This window comes from Poecilia latipinna, unplaced genomic scaffold, assembly GCF_001443285.1.
Source record: "Poecilia latipinna isolate Pla-1442-1.1 unplaced genomic scaffold, P_latipinna-1.0 Scaffold232, whole genome shotgun sequence".
Taxonomy (NCBI): domain Eukaryota; kingdom Metazoa; phylum Chordata; class Actinopteri; order Cyprinodontiformes; family Poeciliidae; genus Poecilia; species Poecilia latipinna.
Window position 1 is genome coordinate 216,275 of NW_015112848.1, and position 19,255 is coordinate 235,529.

The 19,255-nt window shown below is 37.4% G+C and overlaps 1 protein-coding gene across 1 annotated transcript in view; it reads left to right on the top strand.

Annotated features, from left to right (window-relative positions):
* Positions 1–19,255, top strand: part of hpse2 (heparanase 2) — a 69,767-nt gene that overhangs the window by 36,737 nt on the left and 13,775 nt on the right. Inside the window, exons 4-6 of the mRNA XM_015032154.1 lie at positions 7,375–7,548; positions 10,155–10,326; positions 13,313–13,360. Of these exons, the coding sequence (XP_014887640.1) occupies positions 7,375–7,548; positions 10,155–10,326; positions 13,313–13,360 (394 nt within the window). The remainder of the gene's footprint in view (positions 1–7,374; positions 7,549–10,154; positions 10,327–13,312; positions 13,361–19,255) is intronic.

The following is a 19,255-nucleotide window of genomic DNA, read 5'->3' on the forward strand; positions in this document are numbered from 1 at the left end:
CTGTCATTATAGCCATTAGTGAAAACTGCCATGAGCCCCTCTCACTGCTGAAGCACTTCCGGGCAATCAGTCTGACTAACAGCAGGCTCGACATGCAGCGGCCTGCAGTAGAGCAGAAAGGAGACCCACTCTACTCTGTTTTCAAATGGCAAGGGACCATGTGGTTCCCTTGCCATTTGAAAACAGAGTAGAGTGGGTCTCCTTTCTGCTCTACTGCAGGCCGCTGCATGTCGAGCCTGCTGTTAGTCAGACTGATTGCCCGGAAGTGCTTCAGCAGTGAGAGGGGCTCATGGCAGTTTTCACTAATGGCTATAATGACAGTACTATCTGTGCTTTCGCGTTTTGCCACCAAAGTCTCCAATAAACCAGAGAAAGTTGCTAAATTTGTCATGAGTAACTTTTTTGCTCACTTCTCACATTAAGTTGACGTCGTGTTCTGCTTCACTTTATGGCTGTCACTGCAGCAAAGTGCCGCGCATGTACAGAGTCTGACTCTGTACCACTACATAACGATACTTACTATTATTTTCATTTGAGTTTAGAATAAATATACATGTATGTCAATGATCAATGCCCAATTTCCGATCATGTGATGCGCTAGTTAACTTTATTGTAATTGTTGTCATTGCAATATTTTTTTTATTTTTCTGATTTATTGTGTGAAGCACTTTGGGTTTCTAAATACATGAAAAGAACTGAACTGATTTGGATTTTGTTGAAAAAAAAAATTTGCAGTAGTACACTGGGAAATTCTTGCAAAGAAATGTAAGCGCTACATGACTACAGTACTTGTTATTCAATCACAGTGCATTACAAGGGGTTCATATACAGCCTTGAATTGCATCAATTTCCAAGTGCGGAAACATGAAGCATGAAAATTAAGTTCTGCAAAAAGTTTAAGTTACCAGATTTTAGCTTATTCTGTAGTTGAATTGAAAAAAAATTTTTTTTTTGAAAAACAATTTTTTGCAAGGTATTTGTATTGCCTTCAGTTTAACATTGACATTTCTGTTTGATAACATTTCAGTGAAATTACTCCATTATTGGTCACAAATCTGAAAACAATAATTCCTGTTACATGAAAATGAGGAGCCTAGGAAGGCTATACACTGCAGGAAAAATAACTGACTGCTCCTAATCTTTCAACAGAACCCCGCTTCTGACCACCTGAACTTTGGTCAGGTGGTCAGCAGAGAATGAACACCTGTCTAATCAGCCAACTGTAACTGATGATGATGGAGGTTGAGCAACAGATACAAGTGTGGTTTTGTTTGAAATGTAAAATGGGTATCTGTTTCTCTTGGGTGGTATGGGAACCAACAAACAGTGCTTGTGTGAGTGCATGCAGGCCCAACATACGTGAATGTATGTGTGTTGAAGTGTTTGAGGGAATATTCAGAGCTCTAGAAATGAGGCATAGCGCTGACTGATGCAGCGGCCTCTCTGCTTCACAGAACTGGTTTTTCTATCAGATAGACAGCTTGACAATATCCAGACCCCACTCTTTCCGCTGCACACAAACACGCAGAGGCACGGCAACAGATGCGCACACAAACACACTCATGTACGCACAGGGCTCTCTTGGTTTCCTCTGCTTGTTTTTGGCTGTGCTGTTTGCAAGATGAAAGAGAAACTTTTAGCTGAGTTAGTACAGTACAGTCTGACCTCTCAGACAGGCCTTCATTGTGACACAATTAGAAAATTGTGTGACTAAATTTAGATGATATTTCAAAGTAAGAGTTGTTTTGAAGTAAAACCAGAAGTAAAATAAAAAAAGATATGAGATTCAAAGAGAATAGTTCCAAGATAGCATGTGTATTCTTTGGAAATAAGGACATTTAACCTATGAACGTAGGGCAAGTTTATGTGTAGGTTTAACAAATTAATTATTATTTGCAAATGTTCTCCCCTGGAGCAGCAATTTAGTCTGTTTCAACTTCAATTTGCAATTTGTCTTCTAACATCACAAACTCATGCATTTATAAAATTAAAACATTGTGTTCTCTGTTGAACAAAACAACCTCAATTTAGTAACATTTAGTGATTGAATGTATCAAAAATGTGCATCTTACTTTGGCTGACATAGTTTATTCTTTGCCCCTATTATGTCTGTGAATACTGAATTGACTTTTCATTTCTTCACTTGTAAATTAAAAGTTATTCTTCTCAGAAACATTTTGTGCACCATTACAAAAACTTGTTAAGTGGTAAATCCTGAATTTATAGTGGCTACAAGCACAAAATCTGTTCCTTATTTTACAAATAACAGAAAACAGTAAAGGCTGTAACTTTTTTTTTATCTAGCAAGTTAAAAATTAAGTATTTGCACTTTAAGTGTCACATGATGTTTTCAGTATCTTCAAAGAGTTGTTATGTATGTCAGTGCTGACGGCAAGAAGGATCTCTGGTAGCCATCAGTTTTGTAATGAACCTGATAATCCATTGACTGAAGTCACTGTATGATCGTCTCTCTCTCTCAAGACTCTCATACATGACTGTTATGACATGGTAACAGGTACGTTGTCATGTAAGTAAGTCTTGGGTGACCCCATCAGTCATTGACAAGCACTGCTAATCTACCTCATTTGGTTTTGCTGCTTCTCTTTGAATCTCTTTCAGATAGAAAGCTTGGCAGAGAGACGTTTGAGTTGAAGAGTGGAAGAGATGTTTTGAGAATCCTCCTTCTTTGTCTGCTCTTTGGTCCTAACTTGCATTGATGAAGCCTCCTTTTTACTCCTCTGGGCTTTGGAGTCGTAGCTCTGGTATGAGTTGAGCTTTGGAGATACTAATCAGCTTCATCCAGCTGTAAAACAATACCTTGTTGCCGTGGTTATGCATCATAACAACTGTTGGAAAAATCTTCCAACTGTGAAGCATCCAAAACCAGAGGGAATAACTGTCCAAATATGCAATGCCTCTTCCAAAAAAAAAATTATGAACAAAATTCTTAAGAAGGAACAAATCAGAACTAACGTAGTATTGGTAGAATCGACCCCAACATGCTGCCGCCATGGGCAGTGCATTTCTAAAACTCCAGATATGGACTGCAGATTGAGATAGTTTTTTTTTGTTTTGTTTTGTTTTGTTTTTTCACACATGTCTGATAAAACATTGAATCTTCTGATGATTTCTGAATTACATTGTATCTCATAAACCAAACCTAGTGACTTTGAAAGTATTGTAATTACTAATGTTAATTGTTAACAATATCTCAGCCTGTAAAGTTTACTGAAAAAGCAAACAAGTAATGTTTGTTGTCAAAAAATTTAAACAACAATTAAGTAGCAATCTATATATCCATTGTGTATAATTGCTAATCTGTGCAGGATCAGGGAACTCGTGCCTATCTCCAGCAGTTCTTAGACGACAGGTCAGGTTACACTCTGTACACCCGTGTTTCACAAGGCAACACTGAGACATACAGGATAAACTACCATGCAACCACACACTCACCTCTAAGGACAATTTAGAGAAACCAATTAACCTGACATGGATATTTTTTGGTCATTGGAAGAAGTCAGCGTACCTGGAGACAACCCACACATGAATGGAGAAACAAACCACACAGCGGTTTTGACCATGCACACTCTTTGACCATGCACTCCCACTTTCCATCACAGTTGTACAATTTGTAAAAATCCGTTACCACAAATGAAACTCACCAAGATTAACTAAGAAAATGTTCCACTTAATCATTTAATCAGTTAAGTGAATTATCTCTTTGTGTACAGCTGGAAAAACTTCATTCAAGAGGAAAAACAAAACAACACTGCACTGCAGCCAAAACATTCAGGAGCAAGTCCAACACAGGACAAACATTTGGAAGCAACTTTAAATTTCTGTTTCTGAATGCTTTTCATGAAAACTAATATGACTTGGATTTGCATGATCAAACTTTGCTTTCTTTCATACAATATGCACCATTCTCCATTTTTAGTTTCTTTCGATACATGTTGATGTTACCGTACCATTTCTGAATAAATGTAAGGAAAAGGAAGGTAAAGTTTAGATTCAGGCAGATGCCACTGAAATATCTTACAGCGGATCACTTTGAGCACAAACTAAACATGCTACGCTGGCATAAAAAAAACAAAAAAACATTTGAAATCTCAAGAAAAAAATGAGAAGAAGAAAGGTAGACAAAAACAAACAAGAGAAATATAAAAGTTACAAAATTAAACTTAAATTCAAAGTGATCTACAAGCATTGTAATTATTTCACCCTCTATAATGCCAGTAACTTGTTTATGCATAATTTCGTTCTTTGAAGTCGGTTAAGCTGAAACCAATCTAACCAACATGGCGTACTGTAAGTGAAAGCATGTTTATTTGACTCTACATATCTACATGTCTACATGTTACTGTAGACCTGCCAACAGGGAAAATGTATTTTTAGCTGAGTAATGCCTCCAGTGATGCATTGATGATGTGTTTGCAGGTCGGCTCATTTTGTCTTGCTACAAGGCTGGTTGCCTTGTGCTCAGATCTCAGGTGAGCAGAGGCCTGGAATTACTCATCCTGACAGGCACATCTGGCGCTACTTTCTCTGTCCTGTTGCCCTCCACTCTGCTCCTGCACACAGAAACCGATTTGGTTAAAACCACAGAGGGAAGGAGTTACGGTAATAGTGGCTATGATAATAACATTATTGTTGGTTATTAATGAGATGGGGAACAGACAGTTTACTCAGGAGAAGTATGCTTGTGAACGGTGCTTTGAGCAACCAAACTATTGTTGCGGCATACGTTTTTTTCAAGCTTTGTCCTACTGACTGATAGCTGATTAATGCCAGGTGCAACAAGCATTAGGCGAGCTGGCCTCTCTTTCTACACTGTGGGTTAAACCAGTGCTCTTCAGGAGATAAAATCATAAAATAAATTATGCAAAGAAGGAGATTTAGAATCAAACCTGTTCAGAATTTGGTTGTGTTATGAAAGAGGTGGCTTTAAATGTGGGAATTTCAAAGAACCTTGCAGTTTTCAGCAGCTAGATATCTATCTTCCTGAGTTTTTTTTTTGTTGTTGTTGTTGTTGTTTTCTTTTGTCTTTGCAAGCTGTTTGAAGAATCTATCATTTAACAAGCCAAGGTGGTCCCAAACCTTGAGTTTAGTGCCGATTTTAACACCAACCATCAAGGCAGCATTCATCTGGTTCCTATTGAACCTAGGAAGTGTGGGTCACAGTTCAGGGCAATATTTAGGCTAATGGAATGATCCCAAACATATTAAATTTCAAAACAAAAGCTGAAGGTGTCCGCGAGAAGCTTGCAATCACACCTCCAAATGTAAACAAATACTTTTTAGACTCTTACATGTGCCAACATCTGTGGTAGGCCTCCAAATTCCAGCTCAGGGAGAAGAGTCCGTTATAATGGAGACAGGAGACATTAACATGAGTGAGCACTCAGCTGCGGCACATAACAGTCTAGAGCTCAACGTTTGTGGGGCACAACACCACAGGAGTCCATGATGGGAAAATCAGCCTATGTGGATTCTCACTGAATGTCGTAGTTGAAGAAACTTTATTGTTTTGTGCAGATTAACTTACACATACCAGCCCAACATTCATTCATTCAATTTCAATTTTAGGCAAAGGTTACCAGAGTAAAGTATAAACGTGGCACCTTTGTTAAATTGTCAGTTTGTTGCAATAAACCGCATTACTTTGATGAGTTCAGTTTAATTCACTAACCCTTCACTTCCAGATTAGTAGAACTAGAAAATCGTTCAAATAGAACCTACAGTGTTTGATAACATGAAGCAGGCTAAAAGAGCTTAAAAAACAACAAAGGTTTTCCAATCTGAAGAAGTGAAAGAGCACAGCAGGTCTCACTTGCTATATGACTATAAAAAAAGAAGAATATTCTGTGTACTCATGAGACAAAAGTGGAAGAACTGTGTCCTGTCCTAGCGCACCATTTAAGAAAAACTGAAGCTAAAGTTTAATGGTGGTAGTTGGATGCTCTAGGGCTGTTTTGCTTCTTCAGGATCTGGATGACTTCCCATAATTGATGGAACCCTGAATTCTGCTCTCAAGCATAAATTCCTAAAGGAGAATCACAGGTCTTTAAATCACACATTTGGGACCTTAAGCTCCATTGCACTTGTGTCAATGATCCCAAAAGAACAGTAAGTCCACGCCAGAATGTCTCAAACTAAAAACCAAACAAAGATTCTGGTATGGCTAGTTTGTATCCAGACTTAAATCAAATTGAAATGCTGTCATTACCTTAAACAGGTTGTTCATGGTCAAAACCATTTTGCAAAGTAGAGGACGATAATCTTCCCCTGCACCGACGTGAAAGGTTGAAGGAGTATTATTGCAAAATAATATCAACATTGCCATGTTGGTATAATTGATATAACAATAATATGGTAAACCACAAAACATCATGGTACAGAGAAGTCTTTCAAAAACTTGATACTTGCATCTGCATAAGTTATTTTCACGTTTGCATAAAATCAGTCATTGCGTTTAAGTGCTCCACTGTAAACATGTTTTGATTTCAGTCTTAAAGTGAGAAATAGACAATTAAGCAACTCAACAACTTCTCCAGGGAGCGTCGTATTCAGTAGACTCACTTTAGCTCTGCTGCTCTCGCCTCTTTAAATGGCTTGTCTGCAGCCTCGGGCAACTTTACGCAGTGCTTGTTAACTCACTGAAGAGGCTGCTGAATGACAGTGCAGACTGCTGCAACAACTTGCCCATAGGGAAACATGAGATAAGGCAGGGAACTTAAATTGCTCCAGCAGAAAGACGCAAATGAGCCAGACACTATAAAATAGTTCAGTGGATTTATACTTTTAGATTTGAAAAAGAGACGAAGGAATTTTTAAAATGCACCTTTAAATATTCTCTGTGTCAAATTGGCCCAGAAATATCATGGCTGCAGCTCAGAAATGAACACAACAGAAGGGTTAAAACAAAGAAATTCATTAGAATTAATTTGTGTCAAGTGATTCTGGAGAAATTTATTCAATGGATGATTTTTGTCCAAAACATGCAAACTCCTTGGAGGAAGAGAGAGAAATAGAAAGTCTCCAGATGAAGAGTTCGTTAAACCCAGGACCATTTTGCTGCAAGACAGCCATCCTCATTTCCCAGTATTTAAAAGAAGTCAGAAAGCAAACAAATGTTTACTTGTACAGCCCTTTTTAAACTTAAGGTAACCATAGCAGACATCAGACAATACAGCTTCCAGAATCTATGCACAAAGAGCACCACAGATATTACTGCAGAGCTACTGTCAAGCATAATGAATGACAGGGATCAAGAAGCAGAAAATCCATGAGTTCCACATGGTTTCTATTATCGTCATATGATTCCAAATGAATCAAAAGAATCAAAGTTACAACTGCTTTGTGGGTTTCTCCCAGCCAGGTCTTTAGACAAACTGTACAACTTTGCCGACTGCGCTGGTCTGCACCTGATCCTGGGGCTCAACGCACTGCACAGAAACCCAGACAACTCCTGGAACACATCCTCCACACTGAGCCTGCTGAAGTACGGTGCTGGAAAGAAGTACAACATCTCCTGGGAGCTGGGCAACGGTCAGTACAGCAGCATACCACATGCTGCCTTGTCAGTAGTCATTTAACAGATTGTTCTCTGTAGTAAAATGTACGTCTTTGGTTTTTCTTTACCTCATCTACTGAAGAGTTGCCAAGTTTGATGTATGGTTTTCAGAAATCTCTGCCTCTCTTGGTGGCATGTTCCTATTAAAAGAAAAAAATCAAGGGAATTCATATTTTTCCTTTTATTAGGTGTGTCTACTTCCAGCATTTCTACATTTCAATTACAGCCATCTCTGCAAACCATTTCCCCAGGATAGATCAGACGACGCAAAAGGGTTCATTCCACTTGAACATTTTCAACTTTTTATTTATTACATTGCAATCACAAACTTCAATATATTATAATGAGATTCTATGAGATACTTCAACGCAAAGCCACTATGTATTGTGGACACAGCAGACATGAGATTAAACTGAATAGAATATTAAAAAATCTCTCGACGACTATATTGTTGGTAGGTACTGTAATAATAAACAGTTGCAATGTGTCAGATGTCCTCTCTCTCATCTGTGACCCCATCACTCTGTGACCTTTAACCTGTTGGTCTCAGGTTGTCATTCACAATGACAGGGGTGTCAAACTCCAGTCCTCAAGGGCCGCTGTCCTGCAGTTGTTTAGATGTGCCACAGGTAAAAAACAGTGGAATGAAATGGCTTAATTACCTCCTCCCTGTGTAGATCGGTTCTCCTGAGCCTTGCTAATGACCTAATTATTCTTTTCAGGTGTGGTGCAGCAGAGGCACATCTAAAAGTTGCAGGACAGAGGCCCTTGAGGACTGGAGTTTGACACCCCTGTCACTAGAGGACCCAAATTTGGGTCCTCTAGTGACAGACAGGTTAATACAATAAACAATCTCATTTTTTTCCCTGTTTGAGCATCTGCCGTGTTGAGACTTTGTCTAACTGGCCAAATATTACATCAGCATGTAAAATCAAGTTCATAACACTTGGAATATGAGAGCCAAGATATGTTGCATGCCATACAGTCCTATATAATATGAGTATTTCAAGCCCAAACATAAAACCTCAATACTGATCGCCAGATCAAAACATATGCATTTGTTATGATGGCTCAGTCAAAGCCCAAGCCTAAATCCAATCAGGATTCTGTGGTAGGACTTGAAAAATATTACACTCTCCAATTGCTTTCAGTAAGCTTGAGCAATTTGACAAAGAACATGGAGCAAAAATGTCTGTAATATGTAAAGCTAACAAAGCTAACAAGCTTGTTCAAATGATTTTCTCAGAGGGCTGAATACATATATCGCACTTTTCAGACTTTTATTTGCAAGATACTTCAAAATGATGTATAATTTTTCTTTCATATTACAGCTCTTCACTGCTTGCTGTTAGTCTATCAATAAAGCTCATGTTAGTCAGGAACTGTGGACAAAGTTTAAGGGAAGGCAACATTTTTGCAAAATACTGAGATTTTAGATTAGGAAGCTTGAAGAAGTCGACTGCAGACGATTTGTATTTTTGTTTATCTGCACTCATAGTGTGGGTGGATTTAAGATCTCTCGGTTGCTTCTGTCAGGATCGACTCGTGGAGTTAGGATCGGGTATCTTTAGGAGATATCCCATCTGTCGCCAGGCTCCTTGGTCTTTGAATGGTTTGGGATTTCTGAGCTTGGGCTGTGTTTGGAGTTCCTGTCAGGAAGAAAAATGAATGAGGGTCAGTTGCCTGTTAGTAGAGATAAAAATCTAAAGCTTAAATTTGTTCTTCTAAATCTTACATGCCATGAAAAGAGAACTCTCTTTTGTCCGTGACACTGTTCCTTTCAACAAAGCGATAAAACTGACACAAGTTAAGCTTCATATCTTTTTGTCTTTTTTATATCCAAACACTTTAATAATCAGAAAACACTGAACACATACTATGACAAAGGTTAAAAAGGCACTTCTAATGCATCATTTAAACACAAAAAGATTAGTTTCATTACGCTAACACATTTTTTACTTTGTAGCAGCTTATGGGTAAACATTCTGGTTCATTGAAGGATAACAGGAGAAATGTTTTACGGCTGTATGACTCATATTTCTTTATCAAATTCATAAGCTACGGATCTCTGGATAGGAACTTTTATTTGAGCCGGAGCCGTAAAGTATCATGCAAAATCCATTCATCTAAACGTTTAGAAAATTTTAGTGAGGACTTGAACCGTAACGAAAGCAATAATTTCAAGCAAGTCATCCACGCAGCACAGACACTGAGGCAAATTTATAGGGGTTGAATGAAAGGCAAAGAATTATCTGAGCGATTAAACAGCAGTAGGTCTGCAAAAGCTTAGCGTTCCTCCTTTTTGGGCAAACCGTTTCCTTCGGTCTTTGTTTTAATGAATGTGCAAGGCCACCATGTGTGCTCGGCCTATTCCCCTGACACTGCATCCATCGGTCTACATTACGGCGAATTGCCCAATTACCTCTCTTCAACCCCACTTTTTTTTTTTTTTTTTTTTTACTGGCAGTTGGATACTCTAAGATAGCAAGATCTGACTACAACAACAATATTCCCTACCCCCCTCCCTACTGCTTCTTGTACAAACGCTGGCTCATTCTGCTCCATCTCCTCTTTTTTCCAGAACCTAATGCCTACCGAAGCATGGTGGGTCGTGCGGTCAACAGCACCCAGTTGGCTCATGACCATGCCAAGTTGCGGACCCTCCTGCAGTCTGTACGCTACTACAACCGAGCTCACCTTTACGGCCCGAACGCTGGACGACCGCGGAAAAATGCAGTCCTCCTGCTGGATGGGTGAGTATAACTGGCCCAGATTCCTCTCCTTGTTAGGCTGTCCTGTTGGCGGGGAGGAAAGAGGAAACATAGTGGAAAGTATCTCACAGCCGTTTGAGACTTTATGGAGCTTCACTCATTTCGATACACCCCACCACCCCTCTCACACACACGCATACATGCTCACACGCACACAGTAGACCTTAGTGTTTATGAATTTCCACTCTTTGGGTTTCAGGGTCTTTGCTCTACTTATACCATGTCAACCTAAATAAAGTGTCATCTGACTGATAATGTGAAGGCACAATATCCCACCTGCTGGCTTCAGCCAGAAGCAGCACCAGCTTTAGCTTCACACCGACTGCTTATTTAACAGCACCCTCCCAACTGCAGCCTGCAACAAGAAAATGTAAATAGACCGTCTTACTATTAGAGGAAGAAAAGTTTGGTTTTTGTATTTTCTGTTTCCACTTGTTCAATAATATTTTCTTTTCTAGAAAAAGTAAATTGAGAAGAAAATGTACTTGAGTGAAGATTTTGAAGCAATGAACTCTACTCCCATCAGGTCTACTCTAGCAGCACAGTGTTATTGTTGCAATGATTATCTTTTTTGCTTTTTTCTCAGATCTTATAGGATTAACCTGCTTTCACTCAACTTTTTAGCAAACAGAAAGCTGAAGCGTAAAATGCACAGTGTTTACTTCCGATTTCAGTTCAGGTAATTCAAATAGCATTAGTTCACAACAAATTTCTGATATTTCTCAAGAGGAAGTGAATTAAATGTTTGCAGTTTTACTCTTTTCAGTGATATGTGAATTCCAGTTTCCTTGGGGTCTAAATATGATACAAAGCTCATCCACTCCTCAAAATGATAAAGACAAGAGCACATGATGATGCTAAAGTGATGCTAAAAAACAGAAAAACGTACCTTCAACTATTCAGATGTATTTTTGGACTAAAAGACATCTAGGAAAAAGCTCTTCTGCCTGCCTCAACACACATTACAGTTCAATTTCTATAGATGTATTGATAAGTGATGTTTTAAAGCCTGTTATGAAGAGGGCAATAAAATCAACACACACGCTGGTGAAGGTTCACAGATACTTTTATGTCTCTGTATTTCTCAGGAAGACACTATTTCTAACTGTTTGTTAAAGCACACATTTTGATAAAAAACAGAAAACGTAATGTTACAAAAATAGTTAAGCGAGTTTCCATCTTCTTTGTACTCAGGTTTCTAACATTATGTAAAGCATTAAGAGCTCCATAGTAGCTTCACTATGCCACAGTTTAAAAGATGTCTGCTCCTGTGTGCTTTACATGTGTTTTCTCCGTAATGTTTGAGCAAATTATTGAGCAGCGATCCAAACGTGCAGGTTAATTGTAGGATGTGATGAAGAACAGAGAGCCGGAGTATTTGTGGGTCACTGGTGTCATATTTAACAAGCGACATTTCTTGTCTGGTTGACACTGTTACGAGGCGGGCAGCTCTAGTGTTTGACATCCCGTGCACTCTCCTGCTTTTAGCAAATAAGATTAATTTGATTCTGAACGACCCAACAGTCCAAATATCAGATCTGCAAGACTAAACAAGACACAGTGGTGAAAGTTGTGTTTTAGTGACAAGATGTTTGGAGACACATCTCAAGGTATGTCTGGTGTGTTTTCAAGCCCCAAATATGGAGCGATTTGGTTCAGGTGAAAACGCGCACAGATGCAAAGCCTCAGATGGAGTAAGGCAGATAGCAGGAGGAGCTTTGTTTATGTCAGTTTGCAGGATAAGTATTTCAAAGAAGCAGAAAAGGTTCACAATATATTTAAACATTTTAAAAGATCTCATTGCTGTTGTGAGTTAAAGCTTATTAATTAAAGCTATTAAGAAGCACGCTGAAGGAAAACAGAGGTCAGCTTAACTTGAACCCTGATATAAGATTAATGTCCATGAAAAGTCCTTGTAAACCTCAAACTGGAACTGCAGGTTTAAAAGGTGTTTCTAAATCTCTTTGCCTAATAAGTTGCTCATCTTGCTACGAAGCTATGAAAAATGCCTTTAATACTAATAGCAAATTATCTTTCGGATTTCAACATGATCAAGAGCATGAACTGAACGATTGTTTTGATTTCTCAGGAGAAAAGGAAACCAGTTTTGTTGTGGACTTCAGTTTTTGCGCTTCACTTGAGCAGTTATATTGGTTAGTATTTGTGTTACTGTGACCAAACAGCTCAGTCTTTGTCTCGGCTGACCGTAAAGACTTTCTGCATAAAGACAGTTGTTGTTTTTTTCCTACTTGGAGAGCTGCAATTGAGGCTCTCTCTTAATTGTGTTGCTTTCAAAACAGATGTTGAACTTTTGCTTCACTGTGCTTAAAAGTCAAGTTCATGCAAAGAGACAATGAAATTAAAATGTGGGAAACCATTGCTGATTAAGAGAGCAGTCAAATAAATGTCCAGGAGGATTCACAAACTCTGCAGCTCATAAAATTTGTACTGTTTTTAGATTAGAGAAAATGCACAAATTAACATTAGTACACCCATTGTGAATGCGTGTGTGTTTTATTTTAACCATTGAATATATACGTATTGCGATCTCAGTTCTGTTATAGTTTCAAATATGAAACTATTATATCAGAGTAGTAGATAATAGTTTTGAGTAAATTATCTTTGATTTAAATAACGAGTAGCTTCTCTATATTAAATAACCAACTAAAGAATGTGTGTGCTAATTTCTGCATTAATTATAAAAAATAAAAATAAAAACATTGTTTGGCTTGTTAATTGAATATTTTTACCAAGCACTTATTTTCTATGCAGGTTAAAATAAAGATTTTTGATTCATTTTAGCCCAATTTGTAGACTTTATTACATGACGTATGATCATATCACACATTATTTCATCCACCAGTTGAATGTAGTGTACAAATGTTTAATCATTTTTAGATTGATGCATGCTATACCTGTTACAATAAGAGATAAAATATTATGTAACTGTTTGTTTTATAAATTTCAGGTTCATGAAGAATGCCGGCTCAATTATAGATGCTGTTACGTGGCAACAGTAGGTATTTTACCCTTTTTATCTCTATTTTCTATTCAGTGAATGAAAAGATGAACAAAAAAGGAAAAAAAAATCTACCTGGAGTCTTCTCAAGGAATGAACAACAAGCCAAATATTGCAACACTAAGTATTTTAAATAGCCACTATAAACAGAAAAGAAGTCTGAAAGTGTTGAAAACAAATTCCACCTGCCATTAGTATCATCCACGTTCAAATCTTTTCAAGCATTTTCTACCAGATAGTATTTGCCTCTACCTGAAGACATTAGAGACATTTCTTGAAAAACACACATTCACCTTGTGCTCAGGCAAACCGAAAGTGACTGTGAGAGCAGTCATCAAGGTGAAGGTCAAGTCTAATTAGTAAAAGTTGTAAGAAATGGAAGGTGGAGGGGCTGTCAGTAAGACTTGGAAAAACACCACCCACATGGTTAAAATCAAACCATATGCTCTGGTTCATTCCCTTTGTCTATTAGCCCGTTTTACACTCAAGGTCCAGATTCCAGTCAACCAGGCTGTGTGACAGAAACGCTGACCTCTATAAAAGAAGCCGACCTAACAAAAATCAAGCACACTCATTAACATGTCTACAGCTCAGGTTTTACACCACTGCAGCTGTCGGAAGTTGTTTTTAATCGGATATAGTAGGAGAGAAACTCAGTAGTCAACATGAACTGGATTAGAGAAAGAGTTGGACCTGTTCATCTTCACTTGGGAGTTTACCCCGAAGTGTTTCTTATGCTCTGAGTGATGAAACATCTTGAGCAGGGCAATTTTATTTGCATGGTGCATTTTGAGCAGCAAAGCAATAATCACTTTATGTGATTAGAAGGAAAATACAACAAACAAGCAAAAGATAAGGAGTACAAGAAATATTACAATAAAGTGGGAAAGTAACAGAAAACAATGTCGGGTTGAAAAGCAGGTTACACTTTATGACGATTCAGTTCCTTTTTAGAGGCAACTCTAAACGAACAAGTTTTAGCCCTGATTTAAAGGAACTCAGTGTTTCAGCTGATTTGCAGTTTTATGGAAGTTTGTTCCAGATTAAAGAAGCATAAAAGTTAAATGTTGCTTCTCTGGAGATGCGGAATAGACCTGAACCAGAAGATCTGAGTTGTCCGGAAGACAACAATAACGCCAGGTCTTTAATGTATTTTTATTTAAGCCATTCAGTGATGTATGAATTTTTGAGCTGGGCTGATATGCTCTGCTTTTGTAGTTGTAGTGAGAACACATGCAGAGAAAATGTTAGTTTGTAGGCGATGTTGTACCTCAAAGTTATAAAAAAAAAAAAAAAAATTGTTTTGTCTTTGAAGGTTATTCTGTATCTGTATTTAGATATTTGAGAATCTTGGCTCATAAAAAGGACAAAATGTAATCATTTTCTTTGTAATTTTTCTCTCTTAAGTTGGCCTGTATTTTCCTGTTTACTTGGTTTTAGGTTATCAGAAAACACTTCTGTCATTCTTTTTTCCAGAGCAGGACCTTTAAGTATAAATCAAGCAGATTTGTCACTTTGTCATAAGTTTAATTCTAAGCAAGTCAAGAAGTGAAGGCTTTCTGTTTTTAAATTGCAAAATACCTTTCAGAGGACCTAGAAAGACTTTAACATGCCAGGTTGAAGAAAAAAAAAAACACTGAATGAATAACCCTTCCTGCTGCACTTCATTAAAAGTGCAGCAGAAAAAAAGTGGGAATCACCGCATGAACTAGAATGTTTGCTTATATTCTTTCAATAATCCTAGACCAGATTTTACAAGAAGTATGGCACAATTAACTAACCTGCGGAAGAAAACATCTACTTATTTTAATCCTTTTTCAATTATTTGCTCACATCAAATTAAAAATAAGAACATACTTATGGAAGCAATAAAACGGTGCGGTCATTTATTGCCGTGCCTTGCAAAAGTAATCATTGTTTCAATCACCTTTTTCACATTTTTCATGTTACAACCACAAAATTTAATGTCTTTTTATTGCAATTTAATGGATTCAACCAAACTGGAACATTAAATGATACCTTTCTTTCAACATTATTTACAATTATAAAAGCTCATGTGTTCTCAAGTATTCAGCCCTCCTCTGCGCGCGCGTCTTTTGAGATATAATTCCTGCTACAGTGTTTCAGAAATGAAACACCCTGAACAGAGCTGGGTTGTTTTTTTTTTTATCATTCCTGAGATGCCAGTCTGATTTTTATTCAGAAACAAAACCATTGTAGAATTAAAAATAACTTTAAATTTAAATATACGGCTGGTATAAATGATTTTAAAGTAGTTTTATCTCCACCCATATTCCTATAAACTCTACTCAGATTCCCTGTCCCTGTGGACAAAACAGATCCCCAACTGAAAAATTTGAAGCAGATATCCATCAATGCTTTCTCCAAAGTCTTTAAAATATGTTTTAAACCCTTCAGAATAAGTCTGTCTTTACCAGGACGGTGACTTTAGGTGCTGTACATTTGGACCATACACTCTTTCCATTTTCTGACGATAGATTAAAGATTTCCACCACTTGGGATTCTGTTTCGTACCTTAACTATGTTTCAAACTTTCCACAACTTTATCCCTGTCTGTAGTGTTCTTTGGACTTCATGATTCTGTTTATCTAATGTTCTCAAAAAAAACTTCACTCCCCTTTAAAATAGTGGTTTTTATACTGAGATTAAATTGTGAATTGATTTCACTTTATTTCATTTAGGAGCATCTAATTTTTTTTTTTTTCAAAACAGTCTTTTAGTTTTTGTTGGTCTATCACATGAAATACCACAATGTGTTTGTGTTTGTATGTGTAGCATGACAGCATATATATATCTAAAAAAATAAAAGGTTAAAGGGAATGAAAACTTTTGCAGTGAATGTTTTGCTTATTTGCCCACTGTCTGGTAAGCAGTTTTCGTCTATTCCAAACTGTTGACACGGGTTGGGAATTGAACCTGGAAGTTTAGATATTTGAAATAACACTTCTTCAGCAGTGGTATTTGTATTACCCTAAAAGCAGCAGTGCTGGGCTGTCCCCTCGGTCCACGCTGACAAACCTCAGCAGCTACATGATAGATTGCCATGAAGCTTTTTACAAACACGTACAATCCCCAGAGGTTGAATCCTAGTGTTGGTTCCATTACTTTTCCTCCAACAGTGCCATGAGGTTGACATTTGTGGTTTTAGACTAACATATACTTCAATCAAACACTTAACTACACCCAGGCCCTCCAAGCACATATACAGTCAGCTCTCTTACCTACAGGGGTTGCTTCATGGTGAGAGATTTCTAACAGTCGAACGTGTGAGACCTGGCAGCTAGTTGTGAAAATATGAGTGAGCAAAGCAAAGGAGACAAATTTACCCTTTTGCAGGAGAGTCGCTGTTTAGATGCCCCTGAGCAAAGCATATAATGTTAGCCTAACTGTTCCAGCTGTGCTTATTAGCAGCAAAAACATCTGTGTGAAGCAACCCTCTCACTTAATAAGAGGTGCACTAAAATGGACCATAGCCTTAAACATATAGTACTTCTTTTGCTTATCATGTGAATCACAGCTCAAATTACACGTTTCTAAATGTCAACTGGATCCATTTGTCTGGTAAAGCGCTTTGAAATGAGATTGTTGTAAATCCGTGCTATAAAAATATATTGAATTGAATTAGATTGAAATGAATCACAAAAAATAACCACTTTCACTATTCGCTGTGGTTTAAAGTAAAAAAAAAAAAGAACAAAATGACCTGAGTTGCTTTACTTCTTGTAGACACGCTGCATCTTAGAGAGCTTTCACTTTTTTATTGCAGATGCACTATTAAAGAGATGGTAAAGAGTTGTGGCTTTTTAGCTCACAGGGAGGCTGTAAATTTCCTGGTGGTGTTCCTTTGGGGAGGGGGGATATATCCTTTTGTTGTTGGGTGATGATTCATTAAGCTGGTAATAAGCCTCAGCTGCACAGAGGTTCACAAGAGAACAGATCCTCCTCTCTGCGTATCCACTTTCCTAGTCACGTCAGGTGGATATTTCCTGATACAACTTGCAAGTAGATTGTTCACGATTGGTGAAGTGACCTAATGGAGTGGTCGCTTCACCACAGCAGGTAATTTTAGTTTTTTTTTTTTTTTTTTAACTTACTTTTTACTTTTTTTACTTGCTGTTGTTGGCTGTTTATTGTTTAGCCCATGAGCTGAGCTTTACAGCCAGCTGAGCCCCATCATTAAAAACACATCATACAATAAATATTAAAATATATAACAGGTGATAAAATTTGGATATATATCAATATTGTAATTAATTACAGTTCAAACAATTGCTTGCCTGTAAAGTTTTTATTATCTGACGTGGAGGATGTTCTAACATCACATTGAAGTTAAACAATCTTTACAACTATTCAACATTGGTACCTGTTTTAACAGGTGCTGGTGTAACATACTGCTACCATTAGTTTTATACGCTTCATTTCAGCTTTGAACACAAAATCAGAGCAAAAACATCGACGGAGAGAAACTTAATTATATTTAAACCACTTTGCAACTAATTTGGCTGTATGATTTGAGTCATTGTTTGTTTGTAAGACCCATTTGTACCCACACTTTGACTTCTTTGCTGATGCTTTTGAGAACCTGATTCAATATTTCCGCATCATCTTATTTTCCACTGCCAGATATCTTGTAACGTATGCCAGTCCTACAAACCTCAGTCAACATGGTGCTGCCATCCCTGTACTTCACAGTTAGGATGATGTTCTCAGGCTTTCAAGCTTTTGTGTTTTTTTTCTGCAAAGAAAATAATAATTGTTATTATGCCCAGTCACTTGACATATCTCCAAAACTCAATGTTTTTTTGTTGTTGTGTTCATTTGCAAACATAATAGTTTTTCAAAGAAAGTAAAAATAAGAAACTGTAATAAAAACACTTCCAGCTGATCCAATAAAGGGAAATTACAACCTGATTTAATTCAAGATAGTGAGAAAATCTTTTTTTTCTTTTTATACATTGTAAAAGGATGCTCTGGTTTCAACTACGCTTCCATTTTTGGCTCTATTTTTTTTCCATCCCTGTTTGATTGCATCGTATCTGTTCCTGGGCCATATTTGTGTTTTAGGACAGCACTGGAATATATCACTGGATCACTGGATTGTCAGTGATCCACCTTTGATGGCACTTTGGAGAGAGTTGTGTAAAACAAGCTGACCAAGTGGACTTTTGTCTGTAAACATTCAGATACAGTCGTGTTCATTGTTACATTTTAGTGAATACCAACCAGTAGAATAGCACCACACAAGGATCTTTCTAAGTGCTGCAGAAACATAGGATTTGTCTTTTGGTTCTCCTTCAACTGCCGCACTCAATAAACCTGCAATGATTTTGACATTTCTGGTTTTAAACACCAAGTCAAATGTTTTATGTCCTTTTTTTTAATGCTATTTAATAACAACCATAAGTGTTAAGCTAAAATATGTCATCTTGAAATTTTAAAAACCACTCACTGTTTTTTTTGTTTTGTTTTGTTCACATGTATGATGGGAAAAATTTTTTTTCTCTGTGATCTGGCCTGAAGAATTATTGTGAACGCTCTGGAAAGATGAAAGGATAGCCAAATAACTGGTATGACTTAATCCCTGCATTGTTTACAATTTGAGGCCAGGAGCTTGGGGCCTTTCCAGTGCTATGAGGAAAATTTCAATGAGTCTAAGCTCGGATTGCAACACTGCCTCACCCTGCACGAACTAAATGCAGCTCTGTTCAAATTACTTTCACTCACCTGTTTGTCATTTCCACAGATTTTCCATGACAGGTTTTGTAGACATTTGACAAGATTTTATTGTCTTGTTGTCTTTGTACTTTGGTATTTAGGTTGAAATAGTTTCCCAGACCCTAATTATTTATTTATTTATTTATTTATTTTTTT